Genomic DNA, 20,502 nt, shown 5'->3' on the forward strand with positions numbered 1-20,502 from the left:
TTATTAAGCAGCATAATATAGTACAAACTACGGGGCACATGGCATCGGGAAGACCAAGTCCCTCCTGGCTTGACTCCATCACGTATTTGCTCTGGGTTGTGTGCCAAGCCGCAGTACCTCTTCTGAGCCCCAGCCTGTACATTTGCAAGCCCACTCACTCATTCCACCGATACTTATTGAAGCCAATCGTGCGCCAAGCACCCTACCAGGGGATGTGAGCAAGGCCAGCTGTTTTCCTGCCTTTCACCTGTCACCTGCATCTCTCACAACATCGTGAAGATTAGAGAAGGCTGAGGGGCGGCAGAATCTGCCATCCCAATATACCATTTTGGCATAAGGATATTTTGAACTGAAGGGACTTGAGAAGCAAATACAAGAAAAGCTCCCCGCCCTTCCACTATTTGCCTAAAAGCAGGACATAAATTTTCAAAGGCATCCCTCCGCCCCTTCTACCAAGAAAGACAAAAGTTAATCACCAGAGACAACTGTGGACCCTATCAGCTTGGAGAAGGAATCTGCACAACAAACTTTATTAAGTAGCCTTTATCGACCACTAGCTTCCCATATATTTGCCGGCAGCTTACCACCTATAGAGACATAATACCTCTTTCCTTCGTTCTGTCATTTCTCTACAAATGTATTGTTCGTCATTGAAGATGCTACTGAAGCCTGAATTCTAAGTGACTTACTCATTTTCCCCTGGGTATCTCCCATGTGTACATGTTAATAAACTTCTGTTTTTCTCTTGTTAACCTGTCCTCTGTTACAGGGTTCATGGAGAACTTGCACAGACAGAGGGCGAGTTCTTTTCTCCTCCCCTACAAGGTCATCTGTGAAAGTCCTTTGCAAACACTAACAGGCCACACAGAAGGTAGTTTTTACTATTGGGTTCCTAGAAGCCAAGTCACTGTTTCGTAGCCCATCCCCCTCCCTTCTTAAAATTGCTGCAAACCAGTGAGGCAACCAACTTCCAAGTTCCCCTAACAAGCCGTCCACATAGTTATGGAGAAGGGGTGCCTGCACGCGTGTGTGCGTGTGGAAGGCAGACAGGAAGGGGCAGCCTACGGATCAGAAACTCAGGCTGTTCCCCCGACACTGCTGAGTTTCATTTCCACAGCCATGTTCCTATCACCACGTAACTGAAAGCCTAGTTTAACATGTGCCTTCTTACCCAAACCCCAAATCTAACACCAAGAAGTCAAGAGGTAATGAGCTTCTAGAATACAAGGAGCCTGACATCTTTCCCACCACTTAGAATCACCTCTTTCCATAGCACTCCAGTCTCCTTCCAAAGGAAACCCTTTCAATGATTTGCCCTTCTTTTCCCCAGAAGGGGGCGGGGGGGTGGTGGAAAAAGAAACCACGCCTGATATAATGCAGCCATTATAGCCCTTGGTCCATCTGGACCTCTCTCCAGGGAGACTGATGCAAGAGGAGAAAATGTGGAGGCTGCCAGTTTTCTGCAAACCCATAACCTCAGGGGGAAAAGAAGAAGGAAAAGGGGGCAGTGGGGCACATGGGAGCTATGGAAGGGACTGGAAAAGAGCCATAAGTATAGAAGTCATAAAGACCCCATTTCTCCTTAAACAGGCTGAGGAAAGCCTGGCCCAGCTCCACCCACTCAATGATCTCATTGTTTTCAACAAAAGCCAGTTTGAGAACCCCCCAGATAGGCCCGCCAGTGAGGCCTCAGCTGCCAGAATGGGCAGAGGTCTCACCAGTTCCTGGGAGATCAAATGCTTAGAATTGCAGATAAGGAAGGAAGACTATGTTAGAGCACAAATTACAGAGAGAAACAGGGTAAGGACATCCTTTCCTTTTAGGGTCATAGAAAGAGCACCAGAGGCTACTTCTCACACAGATTTTATCAGTGGATCCCCACATCCTGCAAAGTTGGTGACTGGGTATGATTACCTTCATCTAATAAGAAAACTAAAGATCTGAGGAAAGAAGTGGCTTCACGGAAGTCCCACCACAAGCTTAGGACAAACCTAGGGATTGACCACTGACCTACTACTATTAGGTTGTTGTAAAAGTAATTGCGGTTGAAAAGGTGAAAAATAATTGCAAAAACTGCAATTACTTTTGCACCAATCTAATACTTACTCAAGCAGGAACCTCAGATTGACCCTTGAATCCATCCTCTCCCTCAGCCCATAGTCAACCCGTCTCCCAGTCTCCATGACTCCACCCTATAAATATCCTTGGAATCCATCCCCTTCTCTCCATATTGGCTAGCTCTTCCATAATTAGATCACCATCGTTTCTCACTCAGATTATAATAGAGCTTTTGAATGGGCCTAATTACTAACGCTAGTCTTGCCCCTTCTAACCCATCCTCTGCCTTCATTGGAAGAAGTCCTTCTCAAATGCATTTTGGATGTTGTCACTATCTGACTTTTAAAATATTCTTTATCATCAGTTTATTCTCTGTGTCTATGAGTCTGTTGCCAGAGGGGCGTGGGTTGGGGGGCTGGGTGAACAAGATGAAGGGATTAAGAAATACAAATTGGCAGTTACAAAATAGTCATGGGGATGTAAAGTACAGCATAGAGAATATCATTCAAGAATGTTGCAACAACTACGTATAGTGCCAGGTGGGTACTAGACCAATGGGGGGGATCACTACGTAAATTATATAAATGTCTAAACACTATGCTGTAACGCTCTCCACCCGAAACTAATATAAAATAATACTGAACGTCAACTGTGACTGAAAAAAATAAATATTTTTTTAAAAAGGGACAAAAAATAAAATGTTTAGAAATTTATATATATATACACATATATATATATATACACACACACACATGCGCAAATATATTGTTCATCAGCTTCCCATTGCCCTCAAGATAAACACCCAAACACTTTAAGGAACCTACAAGGCCCTTCAAGGACTTACCCCACCTGGCCAACCTCTTTTTTCAGCATTTCCTTCCTCCCTCTAGCTCTCTACTTTAACTGTAAAAAACTTCTTTTCAAAGGTTACTCACCTTTGGGCCTTTGTTCCGGCTGCCATTTCCCCTTGTATAAGCCCTACCCCCTCAACCACTGCCCTACTTCTACCTTCCTCCCACAAGCCTTCTCTGACCCCCAATCCAGGACAGGTTCCCCTATCCTGTGCTCGCATGGTACCTCTACTTCCTCCATCACAGCACACCCACATTGTTCAGTAATTGTTTAGTGCTTTGTCTCCTCCACTCAGCTCAAAGCCCCAGGATGGCAGAGACTGTGTGTTGCTGACCGTAGCTCTCCCAGGAACACCCAGGGCACTCACAACAGTTGTTGACTGAAGGAAGGGAAGAAAAGAAAGACAGGAAGTAAAGAATTCCCAAGGAGTAGTCCGTAGCTCAACCCCAGTACACTAGAGACTCTCGTCAAAAAAGCCAGGGATTCTCTGACCCAATACCCACCCCCAGTTGAGGTGGAGAAAGACCTGCCACTTGCCCCGGGGTGCCAAAAAAACCTATTCATTTAGTATTTGAGGTGTCAGCCAAAGGTCTGTGCTTGTCACTGAGTTCTAAGTAGAAAAAGAGTAAGCTTCCTTTCTTCAAATCAAAATAGTTCCTGGATGAATGTAAATGTGGCATCAGAGGCCTCCTGGTCCCATAGATTTTTCCCTGGGATAGTCATGCTCCATTGCCAAAGCACAAAGGTTGGAGAGTAGAAACATCCTCCAACTTCCAGAGAGTCTGGATGAATAGGTGAGGCACATCCTTGACGATGGGGAAAAAATTAGAGGTCTGGAAGGTAGGACTTCCAGCACATCTCCCAAACCCAAAGGCATATCCATACATCCATCCACATCCCACCCACCACATCCTGCTTCTCAGGAGACTCCCACCCCCCTACTTGTGAAGAAGCCATCTCTGCCATGTGCTCCACCTCTTGCAGTCCATAGCTCCCACCAGGTACACGTCTGTCCACTTGGCTCAGACCAAATGTCCCATCAGTTGGGAGGGGTGGAGGAAGACCTTCTCAGCCAAGATGTAGAAAATACAGCCTAGCCTTAAAGTGCACCTCAAGCATCTTTCCTAGAAGTACCCCACCTACCTCCCTGACCACATGGTGGCTTAACTTCAGGCAAGAGAGAGTGCAAGTCAGTCAAAAATAGGAGAATAAAAAATTGAGCTCTAAACTACTCAAATCCTTGGGTAGCTCAGTTGTGGGGGGAAAAAAACATAAGAAACCCCTTCCCCATTCCCTATATACCCTTCCGTATTAACATGACTTGGCTGGCTAGAATACTGGAATCCTAAGAGATTATTAGCACTACAGCTTTGGTTCCCCCTTGATCCAGACCAAATATTTATACATTAATTTCTTAGTCTGAATTCCTTTCCGTCTGAATCTCGTTTCTTCCACTCACCTCTCCCCCCTTCTTCATCCAAAGCCTCCCCTCCTTACTCCTACAAGACAGAGCTCCAAGCAGTACTCCCAAGAGAAGCTTTCTCTATCTCCCAGTCAGAATTTCTCTCTTCCCTCCTGCCTCCTCAGCGCTATACTTTCCACTCTGTAACATAAGTTTCTAATCTGCCTTGGATTTTGCTGATGGATGTTTTTTTCACTGCCAGGTGGCAAGGATAGTGTGTTTGCACCGACTCTCTACAACCCCTAACACAGGGCTTTACACACAGGTGCTTGACCAATACTTCCTGAAATCAACCTTGTAAAATGGAAACAGGTTAGCTCTCACTTAAAAGGCAGGAGATCCACCAATCGATGGATGATAAACAAAATGTGGTAAATCTATGCAACGGAGTACTGCATAGCAATAAAGAGGAAGGAAGTCATGACAAATGCTATACAACATGGATACAACTCACAAACAGTACACTAAATGAAAGATGCCATTCACAAAAGATCACATATTATATCATCTCTTTTATATGAAATATCCAGAACAGGCAAATTTAGAGAGGCAGAAAGCAGCCTAGTGGTTGCCTAGAGCTGTTAGGGGTGGGGGAGAACGGGAGTGACTGCTTATATTAGTTTGCTAGGGGCTGCCTTAACAAAATACCATGGACTGAGTGGTTTAAAACCCATTTATTCTCTCCCAGTTTCAGAGGCTAAGACGTCTACGGTCAAGGTGTTGACAGAGCCAGGCTCTGTCTGACGGCTATAGGGAAAGGTCTGTCCCAGGGCTCTCTCCTAGCTTCTGCTTTTTCCTCAGCTTGGGGCAGCATGATTATAATCGTCACATGGCGTTCTCCCTGTGTGCTTGTCTATGCCCACATTTCTCCTTTTGATAAGAACACCAGTCATGCTGCATCAGGGGCCACCCTACTCCAGTATGATCTTATCTTAACTAATAACATCCACAATGACTCTTATTTCCAAATCAGGACACTCTGAGGTACTGTGGGTTTAGGACTTCAACCTATGAATTTGGGGTGGGGGACACATTTCAACCCATAACATTGCTAATGACTTCTTTTTGAAGTGATAAAATTGTTCAACAATTAGAATATGGCAGGATCGCACAACTCTGTACATATACTAAAAATATACCGACTTGTATGTTTAAAGGGATGAGCTATATGGTTATGTAAGTTATATCTCAATAAAGCTGTTAAAAGAAACAGGCAGAGGAGTTTGGGTTCAGAGAGTCTGCCCAAACTCAACAATTAATTTACTGATGAGAGTGCGTGAAAACAAGTCCTCTCAACAAGGGTGACAAAATTAACTTATAGAGATGCCAAAGGCAATGGGACTTTACCTATCCACGTATATTCCCTTTGACCCAGTGATTCCTGTCTAGGAGGTGATCCTCTAAAAGTACCATCCAAAGAATACAGGGGTAAATGCCTAACCACTGTGCTGTACACCTGAAACTAATATAAAATAACATTGAGTGTCAACTCTAATTAAAAAATATACAGTCACAGGATGCAAAGTGTGCAGCATAGGGAATATAGTCATTGGTACAGTAATAGCTCTGTACGGTGTCAGAATGGGTAGCAGACTTATTGGGGTTATCACTTTGTGAGGGGTGTAAATGTCTAATCATTATGTTGTTTTGTACACCTGAAACTAATAATAAAAAAAAAGGTAACATCAGAAAACAAAAATTTTTTTTAATAAAAAATAAGGAACATAGGAAAAAAAGAATATTCACTCCGGCACTGTTTAAAAAAACAAAGGGGAAAAAAAGGAAACAGCTTGAATCCCATCGATATTGGGTGATTAAATTAATCACAGCATCTTAATTATCACTGAATCTGGATAACGGGTATATAGGGATTCATTATATTATTCTCTCTAATTCCATGTGCATTTGATAATGTTTCATTATAATAAATTTTAAAAGTTAATTGTGGCACACACATACACTATAACATTCGATAAATTACATAGAAATGTATCTATAATATACTCTCATACAGCCTTTGGAGAGGAATCTATGGAGTGAAAGGTACAATTTGTCAAAATTTAAAACATTTTAAGCATATTTGTTATTTGACCTTTCAACTCTACTTGTAGGTATCAATCCTATAGAAATACTTGCAAATGTGCTTAAAGATTATGCATAAGCCTATTATTGTAGCATTACTTGTAATAGCAAGAAATTGGAAATCTAACTGTCCATTAATAGAGAGAGTAATAAATTTCGGTCCATGCATTCAATGGAATCCTATGTCACCATTAAAAAGAATGAAACACGTCTATGAATGTGCTAATGTGGAAAGATATGAAGACAAATAATGAAAAAGCAAATTACAGTATAGTATATAAAGCATGATCCATTTATTTTAAATTTCTATTGTCTGTGCAATTTTTTTTCTAGAATTTTATTATCAAAGTTTCTGAACATCCAAAAGTTCTAGTATAAATTTTTTTTTAAATGATTTGGGATTGTCCATGCTATAGTTTCAAGCGAAAGAAAAGGTTATAAAACTGAGGATACCATACAACCCCATTTGGGTAAATATACGTAGGGTTTAAAAAAACCTACGTAACTATGTATGTTGGCGGTAAATGCTCTCTCACTGGAGACCAGCTGTTGTTGAACAGTCTGATGGTAAAGGAATCCTCAAACTCAAGAATCAATTCCTGACTTCCCCCAGTGCACAGCTTCCCTTCCCTCTGACAAGGGTCCATCTAAGGCCAACAGGGCAGCTGACAGCTTCCTCTCATTCACTTCACCCTGTGCTCCTGCTGAAGCGGAGCCAGGAGAAATAAGCTCGAGACAAAAGAAAACTGTGGACGTCCTTCCTGGCTACACAGGCAGCCCTGGCTGTGGGTCCCTGGAAGAAGATAGAGCCGGAACCCGGTGAACAAATCCTGACCTCCTTATTGTACAGTTCAGGGCCTTGCCAAGGGAAGGGCTGGGCGCTGAGTCTACAGGCACAGAGAGGAGGTACAGTTTGGCGGACCAGAGAACCTTGCAAAGCCGTCCTCTTGAGATACAGTGAGGTCACACCGGACATGGCTGGAGAGCAGAAGTGAGCTTCCTCCCAGTGGGCAATGGGTTTTAAGGTCAAGTCTTCTTAATTACATTTACATTTGGAAACCAACTCAGGGGAATTCCCTCTTTCTTCATTCTCAAATGTTTTTCTGACCTTACAAAATACAAATAATAGCGACTATTTATTGGGCTCTCACAGTACACTAGGCGTGATGCAAGTCCTTTAAGGGCATGACATCATCGAATTCACACGACATCTGACGAGGTGGCCACTAGTATTAGGTCCATCCTGTGGATGAGGAAACTGAGACTAGCAAAGGCGAGGCCACTTGCCAAAGTGCCCATCATCAGTGGGTGCTAGGCGCCAGGCTCTGAATCCAACCTGCCTGGATTACACCACTCCAGGACACTGAAATCCAAATTCTAACCAGGGCCGAGGGAAGGAAGAAGGAAAGAAAAGAGCGAGGGCAGAATAACGGAGAAGTAACACCAGTGCTAACTGAAGAAGAGCAAACGGAGCAAGGGCAGGGCATCCCAGAAGCAATATAAGGCCGTGGTCAAGAGGCTGGCTCTGCCCTTCCCACCCAACTAACCTTGAGCAAGTACCATGACTCCACGCCTCAGGGTCTAACTAGCCAAGTAGCGCTAATACAGGTACCTACACCTCATATGGCTGTTGTGACAATTCAGGGAGACGACCCACGTAGAGACTGCAGAACAGAGTCTGCTATAGAGGCATCGCCTACATGGTGGCCATTACTGTGATTGCTGACGTCGTTATTAATAGCTGACCACCATTCCTCAGTCAGAAGGACGGCAGACCTGGAACTTGGGAGATGCTGATAAACGATACCCATACACACTATTTCTCAGGGTTCTCTTCTCACTTTCATACTCGAAGACGGTCACAAGGGACCCATGCAATGCTTTGCATCATCAAGACACTGTAGAAAGCACTTGTTCTTGATTTTGCGTTAATGAAAGTTAGCAGGTATTGAAAACCTGCTTGTTGTGTGCCAGGCATTGTACTAAGCCCATGATAGGACATTATGGCTAAAAGGCACAAACTCTTGTGTATTCGTTTCCCATGGCTGCTGTGTAACAAATTACCACAGACTTGGTGGCTTAAAACGACTGAAAGTTATTCTCTCTCAGTTCTTGGAGGCCGGAAGAATGAAATCAGTATTACTGGGCCAAAATCAAGGTGTCAGCAAGGCTGCTGTCCCCGTGGGAGATGACATTCCTTGCCTTTTCCAGCTTCCGGCAGCTGCCGGGCTTGGGGCTTTATCACGCCAATCTCTGCCTCTGAGGTCACACTGCCTTCTCCTCTTCTACCAACGAGCAAATCTCCCTCTGCCTCCCTCTTACAAATATACTTGGGATTGCATTTAGTGCCCACCCAGATAATCCAGGATAATCTCTCCTTGTCAGGATCCTTAATTTAGTCACATTTACAAAGACACTTTTGCCATATAAGGCAGCACAGCCTCACATTCCAGGGATTAGAATGTGGACATTTTGGGGCAGTTGGGGGGGGGCATTTTTCAGCCCACCCTACCCTGCAATGAAGGCATTAATGTGTATGATCTACAGGTGGTAGAATATAGTAAGAGGCAGGTAGCCCTGAGTTTGGCTCTTGGCTCTGCCTGACATCGGGTAAATTACTTGAATTCCTCACCCGTAAGGTTTTCTCATTTATAAAAGGTGAATAACAATAATGTCGCCTTCAAAAGGCTGCCGTGAGGATTATATAAAACAGTATGTGAAGTGCCTCACACAGTGACTGGCTCTCAGTAAATACTCACGAAGGAGTATTATTGTGAACACAGATGAAGAAATAACATGCAGAAGACAGAGGACTTGCTGAAGGCCACATATCCAGGAAGTGCCATTGCCTGGAAATGAATGTGGGTCTCTCTACACCAAAGCCAAGCCTGTCCTGCTCTCTGGATTGTGGTGTTTCGGACTTAGGTACTCCCAACCCTCAAGAGTCAGCACGCCCAGGTTATTTCACTTCCGGATGCTCCTTGGTCCTCTCTCCCTTCATCCTTTCAGATCACCACTCCTAATGACTGAGACTGAGTTACGCAATGGACCCTAAGACAACCATATCATGTTTCCAATGATTTAGAAATAATGGAGACCCCGTTTGTGCAGGGGTAGGGCTGAGAATTTGGCTTATACAAAGATCCCACCAGATTGGCTAGTGATCCATTTGGTCTGCCACTCCAGGGGTTCTGGACATCATGAGAATTGTAAATGAGACCGGTCTCAGTCTAAAAAGCTCCCACTGGAAACTCCATCTCAAACAGGACCACGAGGTCTCTTGGGGGCAAGGTGTGGACCGAGCACAGCACTTGGAATTTAAATTCACTTATGTGCTCACTGCCTCAGAGTCAGCACAGCAGGGTTAATTCAGTTCCTGATACTTCAAAAACAATTTCAAACACTCACAGGCAGTTCTCATCAAATTCTGGTGTCCCCACCCATCCATCCAACCGTTTCCTTGGCGGCACCGGTCTCCTTAGGTTATACAATCTCAGCTGCGGGGAATGGAGAGCCCAGCTGCGTGCCGAGTTTGGAAAAACATTTTGAATACTTCAGATCTGCCAAGTACTTGGTTAAAGAATGATATCCTCTAATTTCTTAAGCCATGTGTATTTTAAGTGAAATGTAATCCATATGTCTGCGACTCATTTAAATGCAACTCAGTGAAGCATGGTTTCCAAAACGCATTGGGATATCGTCTTAAGCCTTTCTTAGGCTTCCCTTTGATCCAGGACATCGAATCTTGCCAACAACAAATGAAGCTCCCAACAACTAGAGAGAGACAAAGAGTTGTCCTTTTTCCTCGATAAGACGTTAAAGTACACTCCTGATGCAAGAAGAAGCTGGGAAGGTGGAGGTGGGGGAGGGTGCCATGGCCTGGGCAGTAGGCAGGGTTTTGCTCTGAATTAGCTACATATTTCTACCAGGCCTCTTTGGAAGGGAAGTGAAGCAGTGAGAGGTGGAAACTAATCCTTCCTGTCTAGTGCTGGAAAACTTCTTCCCTGCCTGCTAGTTCTCCCCTTCTTGGGTCCTCCCGAGTACTGTACAACTCAAACAGGGTGAGGGGAAAAAGGAGGCAATTAGGGAGCTAAATCACTCCATTAGAGAGAATGACTGTTAATTTTTCAGGTTGTAGCTTGATTTCCAGGGCAACAAAAGCAGTCTCCTTCCCTATGGCATCTCTGAGGGGCTGATAAAAAATCAGAGGTATGAAGAGAGATTAAAGTCAGAAGTAATGGTGGGTACTACAGTCAGTAAGCCTCAAAAAGCCCGAATTCTGCCTTGACAAGTACTGCTCTTCATGAGGTCTGGAGGTAGAGGGAGATATATACACAAAAGAAAATAACTGTCCATTCTTACTACCTTGACTTGTGTAAACAGGATCTCGCTTTAGCCAGGGCTGGAGCACAATGAAAGGGATCAGACCAAAGGACATCGGTCCCGTTTCCAAGCCAAAACCTAAATCTGATCATCATTCGGACTCAAGAAAGGAGAGGATGGTGAAGAGACGAGAGTTCCAGGATGTGCTTAAGAGACCAGCAGGGAGAAGCCTATGGCCAAAGGTCCTCTGGGCACAGTTCCCACTGGTTGAGATGTTCCTTTGCTTTTGAAGGTGACCTTGTAATGTAGAGATCCTGCCCTCTAGTAATGCAGCCCAATGTGCATCGTGCAAGCTGGTTCAACAGTTCAGTATGCCCTCCTCCTGGGAAAAAAATGGAGAAAGGAGAAGAGAGCCAGGGCCTACATCTCCCTGGAGGCGTGCATCTCCCCAGAGGCCTATAGCTCAGGGAAGGTTCCATCTGATTTCAGCAAACAAGTTTTTGTCCAATATGGTTTCCGGATTGGCAAGGCAGTCCTCACAGCATGGGGGAAATTACATGGAGAACAAATATTATGGATATATGCCTCAAAATTGTAGCTTAAAAATAGCAGCCCATAATTTCCTCTCTGTAATTTCCCTTCTCGTGTTTCTGTTGCCTAAACGGTGGGTCCCGAGCTACTAGCAGTTCATCCTCAACTTCAAGGTCCATGGTTTTAGGAGCAATTTGCGTTTATCCTACTGCTCCCTATTTCCAGGGATGTCTCCACAATTAGAGAGAAATTCTCTGAGGCAGGGACTTGTTTTCCATTTTTCCACAAACACGGTATCCTTTAAATAGGGTATCCTTTAAATAGGTCGTGAGGGAGAAGCTCTGAGAGCCTAACTGGGACAAAATCCCCATTTGACACAGGAGAAAGTTGAGGTCCAGGAGGGACAAATGACTTTTTGACCAATTCCACAAGACTGTCTCTGAACTCAGTAATCTCTACACTGTACCACACTGCCCCAACCACAAGTAAGGTTCTCTTCACAGCTCTGCACCAACACTTGCAAAGTACGTGTGTATGTGAATAAATATAAAACAATGTAATATGTACTTTATTACAGCAGAGTGCTACCTTCATGACATACAGCTGAGTCTGAAAAAACAAATGTGGAACAATACGTATAGTGTAATCTCATTTCCTGCTCCTCCCTCCCCAACAAAAATAGCAGCGGGTATGTGCGCATCTGTGAGATGGTGCCCACGAGTATCATACTTTGGTTCTGCTACATATTTTACAATGAGCAGGTATTGCCTTTGCAATTACATAACTACAAGCAAAAAATAATAGTAGCTGCCATTTACTGAATATGGAATACAAGCCAGGCACTATGCTGGGCCCTGTACACGCACCGTCCCATTTCATCCTCCCAGTGTGGGATTATCATTACACCCCAGATAGGGAAACTGAGGCCTAAAGAGGCCATCCAGCTAGGAAGTGGGAGAGCCAGAATCTGAACCCAGGACTATCTGACATGAAAGCTGTACACAGATGATCCCTACAATCCACATGCACTCAGCAGAGAAAAGGGTGTGTGTCTCCCACAGGAATGTCATCCGTTTATTCTGAGTTGCTTCACAGCAGAAAAAGGCTGCTGGCTGCCGAGCTACTGAGCTAAGGCATCTTGGGGTATCTGCTGCCTGAGCGGAGGGCCTCCCTCTTCTGGCCCATCCCCCAGGCCCCTCCATCCTCACCATTCCTGGCCATCTCTCCATGTGTGAATTCCATTAAAGGTCTGCTCACTGCTATTTTGAGCCATGCATTAGCACGTGCACTTTGATTTGATGGGAGAAGGCCAGACACCTCAGGATGATGAAAACGAAATTAGAAATGTCCTGTCTTTCCCCTCAGAGTCACAGACGCCCACAGCTCCTGGGGTGGGGGGTGGGGGGGGGAAGGGGAAGAATCTGAGAATCCAGTGTATGGGGAAATGTAGGAGGGGAAATGAAAACCTTTCTAATCTATTAGGTCCTTTGAATTTGGCTGTTTCTTCTTCTTGGAATTGCCGTCTCCTAGCCGTCCACATGGCTCACTTCTTCACCTTCTTCAGGTCTCGACTGAAATATCAATTCACCACGGAGGCCTAAACAGCTACTCCCTCCCCACCCCTGCTCTCCTGAGTGGTTATGTTCCTTTGTTTCCTCCATAGTACTTTTTATGGGACAGATTACACATTCACTTGTTTATTTGTTTACTCTTCCCACCACTACAATACAAGCTCCACAGGGCAGAACTGTTTTATTCACAGCTGTACCCCAGTCCTGACACTGGTGCCTGGAATACTATAGATGCATAGCAGATGAAAAAAAAAAAAATGAATCAATCAAGGAACTTAAGAACCAGAGCCTGAGGAGTCACTGAGCACAGGGCCTAGTTTCCCCTCAAATATCACAGGATTATAAAAACTTTAACAGAAATTTGAAAAATCAGAAAAGCATCATCCCAGCCCCTCCGAGTTTTTTTTTTTTTTTTTTTTTTTTTGCATCCGGACTCGCACGCACCATGAATGAGAAGGGTTTGGGAAATAAACACACTAGGAAGTCGTGTGCAGTTGGAGTTCCGCTTGCTAACACATGTTCAAAAACAAAAAGCCCAATTTAGACGAAAATAGCAGGAAGCCATTCCCCAGGAGTACCTGATGAGGTCATCATATTTGGCGCTGCTGTTTCCATTTTTGTTAAGTCTCCCGCCTCCTGCCAGCTCAAGGAGGCCAGGAACCACGTCCAGTCCCCCACTGCTCACTGGGAAGCAGAAAGCTGCTGAGAGCAGCAGACAATACAACCAAATCCACGGGTTCTTTTTGACTCCAGAACCACACCAAGAACAGAAATGATCCTAGTCTCACCTCCCTCATTTACCTGCTGTGTGACCTCAGACAAGTACCTATCCCTCTCTGAGTCAAAGTTTCTGCATCCACACATATGTCCATTGCACTCAGTGTTTCTAATGTGTCTTCCCACTATAACTTCCTATGACCACTGGCAAAGGTTCCAAAACAGGAGGGAAGGATGAGTGCTAGATCCCTTCTTGGCCAGTCCAATGCCTAAGGATTTGTCCATGACAGCAACCCCACGCTGTAGACTGCCCAGAGGAAGCTGAAGGGTCAAATGCTCCACTGGGGAGGAAAAGCAGACATATTAGACTGAGATGGCAATAGGCAATGTTTAGATTTAGAACCACAGGGCTGGGCCATGAGAAACTAAAGCCGACCGCTCAGAGAGAGTGTCAGGAACAGAGCCTCTAACAGTCTTTTCCTGCAGGACAAAAGCAAGACAACGTGAGGAGAAATCCTAGGCAGGCAGAGCCTGCACCCTCTGAGGACACAGCCAGCCAGGTCTGTTCCAAGGAAATGCGAAAAAAAGTACACATTCTTGGGCTGGTTTGAGTCTCAAGAGACAAGTAGCAAAAAAGAGTGAGATGCCCATCTTTCTGGAGGCAGGGGAAAGACATGAATGTAGCCCCATTGCCACACATGATGAAGTCCACACTTACCACACTTCTGACTCCACTCACCCACCTTCTGAGGGCCCAGATTTGGAATAATTGATATTCTCACTTCCCACCCAAGCTTAGCAGCTGTTCCCATCCTTTTGGATATGGAAAGGGATGGAAAGGGGTATCCATCCCTTATCTTGGCAGTGATGTGTCTGATGACTCATCTGCTTCCAGGGGACGCTAGAGACTGTCAAGAGGAGAGGGGCAATTATCCGAACCATGCAGCCTTATCTGCAAGGTCTGCGCAGCAGAATTAAACAGGACTGTTAGTGGGCAAATACCAAAGGCCTTTAGTGTCTCCTGGCCAAGTAAGAAGATCTCCCCAGCGGCCAAGCAGATTGGGGATGGCCCAAGAACAAGCAACAGACATAGCCATGCATCACGTCTGTTCACCTGGTCAATAACATGAATCAAGATACAACTGTGCTTGATGGCAAATCAATGTGGAAATATTTCTGAGTCAGGCCGCCACCCAAGATGAATGAGGTTAGGAAGACGGAAGAACCAGCTCAATGAAGCCAGGAGACTGCTGACCATGCCCTTATTGGCAGAATCTCAGATTTAGCTGACCCAGAACAGATGCAGCAGCCAGGGTTTGAGGCGCCAAATCCCAGAACACTCCCCCTTGACTCTCCTTTCTGCTGTTTTGCTCTAACCTCCTTCACTTCCTGCCATGCCCTGTACTGCAGCTAGTAAGACAGCTGCCAGAGTCCTCCAGTACATCCCTCCCTCGCCTTTCTCAGAGAGAGAGAGAGAAAGAGAGAAAGAGAGAGAGAGAGAGAGAGAGAGAGAGAGAGAGAGAGAGAGAGAGAGAGAGAGGCCCCGGAAATACGGCCTGAGGAAATTCGAGGAAGACGTTAAACAGTCCAGTAATTCCACAGCAAGTCAAAAGATTGTGGATGTGCTGTCTTTCCAAGAGGCCCCCCACAAAGAAACCGAGTATTGAGCGCTTGAGTCACTTCACTAACTGCTTCCTTCCAGAACAGCGGCACCTGCATCCGGCATTGACATGGAAGTAAATTGTTTCATTTCAGACAAAGGAGGAGTGCACTTACTCATTCTTCTCCAGGTCCAGGATCAGTTGTTGTCCCTCAGCCATTACCCTGAGCTCAGCTTTGAGTGGATGCTAAAAGCAACAACAAAAGAATGTCAGTTCCTGAAAGCAGGCTGGAGGGTCCCAGGAACAGACAGAGGCTCTAGCACAGTGCACTGACATTAAGCGTCGGAAGTGAACGAGAAAGTGTCAATTGCATTTCCAGCCCAAACATAAAATAGCTTCGATCCCAGAAGGACCCAATTCCCCTCCCCCATCTGCCTTCTTCTCCTAAAAGACAAAGGAACGAAACCCCAAGCTGAAGTGTGGTGTTAAGGGCTTGCACGCAGGTCTGGTCAAGGGAAATGCTGGAAAACATCTTCAACAGCAAATGTTGTGCAGTCAGATCTGGATTCAAGTGCTGACTCTGAAACTGCAGGGATGTGAACTCGGTTATGCTTCCTACAGCTCAGTTTACTTATTTATAAAACAGAGATAATAATAATCAACCTTATGGGGCTCTTGTAAAGATTCAGTGACATAGTGAATGCAAAAAATGTATCTGGCATATAGGAAGCCCCCAATACATGCTGGCTATTATCTAAAATACCAGGGAAGGCCTCTTCATAGTGGGTTCTTATTTATATTATTTTGTTTTGGCTCTCGGTTTGGATACCCCCAATTATCTCAAAGGAGATAACTAGGAGCACTTCAAACTAAGGTTTTATAGGTCCAAAAGAAAATACATTTTACATACAAGAGAAAATTTGTTGATGCCCAAAGTTGCTATGCAACCAGCACAGATCATTTAAGATATCATACAAATGGCCGATAAGCATCAATATCACTGGCACCTCCCCCTTCTCTCTCATTTTTTAAAAAAGATACCTTAAAAAAAACACCAAGTGACAAAGATTTTTTTAAAACCATAAATCACAGTGCAGTGGAGCATACTGTAAAATGGGCAATCTCATACCCTACCAGTGAGAATTTCAACTGATACCAACTCACTGGAAAATAATTTGACAGTATGGACTAAGACTTTTAAGGTGTTTAGACCCTCTCACCCAGTAATATAAGACTCTATCTGAAAGGAACAAATGGAAGTACGGGCAAAGGTTTAAAAACAAGGCTGTTCATTACTTATAATACTGAGTAATAAAATATAACCTAAATCTCCAAAATAGCAGAACCGTTAAATGATCCATCCATCCATATGACAAAATACTAGACAGTCATCAAAAACAATCACTTTAAATAATTTCTAAATTATCAAGAAAGTATACATGATAATTATTGAGCACAAAGACTCAAAATACAACACTGTATGTTTTATTTAAATATGCTTTTGTAAAGGAAAAAAGTACAGTGAAAAAACACCTAAATAAGTTACCATAGTTACCTCTAGGCAGTGGGATCGTTAGCTAATTTTATTTTCTTTTATGCAACTTTCTATATTTTTATAATTGCTTAAGAGAGCGCTTTTTAAAAATCTCTTTTTACCTTATTATTGTGGAAAATTTCAAAGACATTAAAAATCCAAGTCATAAGAAACTTCCATGCTTCAACAATTCAACTTAGGGCGGTTAAACTACATGTGTTTTTGAAGGAAGACATTATTTATTTAAAACAGGGTATTTACGTATTTAAATCTATTTAAATATTTTAAATAGCATCAATATTGGGGGATATTTTAAACATGTGCCTTGTAAACTGATACCAAGAAACTGATAAACTCCTGAAGTCTCTTTCAATCCACAGAAGCTCTTGCTAGAGTGGAATTTCTCCCCCTTTTAAGGTGGACCTGAAAACTTAGTCTTGTGTCTGAGGAAGTGGGTCGCCTGCTTTGCCACTTCTGGCTGGGAGCCGCCGCTTCTAAGCAGACCTGAGCCTTTCAGGGCTCTGATGAGATCTGAACTTTCTGATCCAGGATGCTTGAGCAACCCTGTTTTTTGTTTTGTTTTGTTGCTAATTTATCCTATTGACTTCTCTTAAGAAGGGACATTTCAAAACCATGGGGAGAGGAAGCTGGGTGGATGTTTGCCCAATAACTTTCACTAAGGGATTCACTTCTCTGTTTCTGATGTCCTAACTCAGCCTTGCCAACACCTATTCTGGCTGCTGGTTCTCTGCCACTTTACCCTGGGGAGTTCTGGAGCAAGGGCCCTGCCCAATCACATTAGGCTTCAGGGGCACAGTCCCAAGTGGGCATTCAATTTTGGAAAGGGTGTAAAGCCTTTATCTAGACTCTTTTGTTTTTTTGTGTTTTGTTGTTTCTTTGTGTGTGTGTCCATGGATATCCAGTTGTTCCCCCACCATTTTTGGAAAGGACAATCTTTGCTCCATTGTATTATACAGAGCTGTAGATATTCTCTTATCCAAGAAGTAGGTAGCCATGTGACAGCCCACGCAAAAAAGGGAAGTTGACACAAATCAAAGCACTGTCACCTCTCCCTCAAAGAGACAAAAGCTGCAACATGAGTACAGATATTTATTTTTAAGTGGGTCATCTAAATATATTTCTCTCTGGTCTGGAAGATGCTCAGACACTGATATTTAAAAAATAATGTTCCTTGTTTCCAGGGGACATTTCAAGCAAAACAATGAAACAGCACTGCAAGGATCTATGCAGCTTCCGTGTCCAGCTTTACTCAGCTTTTCTCTTGCAACTCCACTCTGCTAGGAAGGGACATCACCACTCCTAGGGAGCTGACCACTGTTTATATTTCCCCCAGAGAAGGGTTAAAATTCCTTTCGCTTTAGGGCTACATTAAACACATCTTCAGTTCCGCAGGGTATTGGAAATCTGTCCTGTATACTGCATCCTTGTTAAGCTCTAGTACAATATTTAGTATACAGTGAGTGTTCAATTGATGTTTGATGAATAAATTATGTAAATGAGAATAAGAAGCCTGAGTGAGACTCATTTCTCCTCTCTCTCTCCCTCTCCTCTCCTCCTTGCTCTCTCTGTCTTTCTCTCTGACATTCATTCATGTTTCTCATTCAACAAATACTTATGGTGCCAGGCACTGTGCTAACTACTAGTACACAATATAATGACCCAGATTCTGGGCAGACAATGGCTGGGAAACAAAGACAGGATCTGGGGCTCGACTTTGTTTTTCAGGCCCTTCCTGAGGATGCCCGGTATCCCACATCTGGAAGAAACAGAGAGGCCTCTAAAAAGAGTATCAGAGCCATTCCTCAGCAATAATGGATAGGTGGGACTATTTAAGATCTCAATTTTTAAAAATAACCTGCTCTAGGATGGCCATCCATTAATTTGTCTAGACTTTTCCTGAGGCTATTTACAGCTTTTCCTACTTTTTGATGAAATGAATTTCATTCATGTATCGTCTTTAGGATAAAATGTTCCTTGCTTTCATTTGTCCTAGAATTTTTGGACATGTCTGTGTTATTCTAGCCATAACTTTAAGGATTCCAGGCATTTTCCCTGTTTAACCTCTCCAGATTCAAAAGCCACAAAGTCTGACATCTTTACTGACACAGCCCTCTCCCCTCTCCTACTATAATCTTGCTCTTATACGTTGTCCAATAAATCACTGACCCGTTGAACCCAAAGGGATCTTATTCACCCCCCCCCACCCCTCCCCAGCCCTCTTTCTTCTTATTCCTCTAAGCCCTATTTTATAAATGAGGAAACTGGAGCTCAGAAAGTGGAAGGTCCCATAGCTTGTATTAGCCCACGACAATCACATCTTCCTTCTAGCTCTTTCAAGTTTCACTTGAGCTGTGAAAACCAGAAGCACAAAGATTATCCTAGATGCAGAAGTCCTCTCTACAAGCACAGGGTACTGTTTACTGTCTTATTCCTGATCCCCCTGATAAGGCCGGTGCAGTTTGCTGGTATTGTGGCCCGGGAAGCCTATTGGATTTTAAGATATATCCTCCAGTACTAGGTCCCTACCCGGCCTCTGCTTTAAAAAGTAGTTTGGATTATCATTTTATCTCCAAGTATATTATCTCATCAATAAAATAAAGCATGTATTATGCAGAGCAAAAATAAGAATGACAATATTTAATCAATTCCAATTGAGAGTCGGCGGTTTTTGTGACACATATTGGAACTTAGCTTGTGTCAGCATTAACGTGGATTTTCATTTCCTCAACTAACAGCATTTGGAAGTGTCCTAGAAGTTTGACCCACAATGAAGGAAAGTCCCATCTGAGATTCCAAAAATGACACGCAGAGAGGATAGAGTGGGTCAGAAACAATTAACGGTGATGACAGGGCCTCCAGGAAAGCTGAGCAGGTGGCCCCAAGCTTCACAGAATGGAGTTGTCAACTCCTGCCTCTGAAAATGAGAGCTTTTGGTCTCACCTTTTCTCTCATGAGGCCTTCTGCCGTCTTCCACTGAGGTATTATCAGTTCATGCTGTAGCTGGGGGCTGCCTTCCACACTTCCTCCTGTCAATAAAGGATGCACAACCATTAGAACCCCAGATCTCTGTCCTCTAGCTAAGCCAGGCATGCACTGCCAACTAGGAAGAACCCCATGCTGGGTCATTAGAAGACCTGCTGGATTCCAGGATCTCAACACTTACCATGGGTCAGGCACTCTGCTAGTTATTAGCAATACAGGGCTAACAAGGTCTCTGCATGCCTCACAAAGTTTATTCAAGAAGTGGGAGATGTAGCTTCTGGAGGTGGGAGATGGATGATACATAAATATTCTCCAATGATACAACAGGGTCATGGATTAAGGAGACTGAAAAGGGGGAAGCCTATTTTAAACAGGATGGTCTGCAGAGATGTCTTTTCATTGAGACCCGAGGGACCAGAAAACAGCAGCCAAGCGAGAATCTGGAAGAAGAGCACCCAGGGAGAGGAATGGGCAAGCGCTTTGGCCCTGCCTGAACAGAAGGAGACTTAGCCTGCTTAAGGAAGCAGAAGGCAGAGGTAACTAGAGCCTGGTAAACGAGGGGAGAAGTAGGTAGGAGACGGGGTCAGCAAGACAGCCAGCCATGGGTCTGATGTTACAGAGGCCATGGCAAGTGTCTGGATTTTATTATAAATAGACTTGGAAGGCACTGGAGGGTTTAAACACAGAGCAATATGATCCGTATTCAGTTTTTAAAAGATCACCCAGCCTGCTGGGTGGTGATAGGGGTTGGGGTGAAGGAGACGGGCA

General features: G+C 44.1%; 1 protein-coding gene across 2 annotated transcripts in view; it reads right to left on the bottom strand.

The window, feature by feature from the left end:
- Positions 1-20,502, bottom strand: part of ADAM19 (ADAM metallopeptidase domain 19) — a 77,131-nt gene that overhangs the window by 54,428 nt on the left and 2,201 nt on the right. Inside the window, exons 2-3 of one of the 2 annotated variants that reach the window (XM_019740367.3) lie at positions 19,693-19,778; positions 15,373-15,443 (exon numbers count right to left, since the gene is read on the bottom strand). In XM_019740367.3, the coding sequence (XP_019595926.3) occupies positions 15,373-15,443; positions 19,693-19,778 (157 nt within the window). Of the gene's footprint in view, positions 1-15,372; positions 15,444-19,692; positions 19,894-20,502 lie in introns of those variants that run through there. The other variant, XM_074313848.2, reaches the window with a different exon arrangement.

Source organism: Rhinolophus sinicus, chromosome 5 (assembly GCF_057876585.1).
Source record: "Rhinolophus sinicus isolate RSI-liver-muscle chromosome 5, RSI-T2T, whole genome shotgun sequence".
NCBI lineage: Eukaryota > Metazoa > Chordata > Mammalia > Chiroptera > Rhinolophidae > Rhinolophus > Rhinolophus sinicus.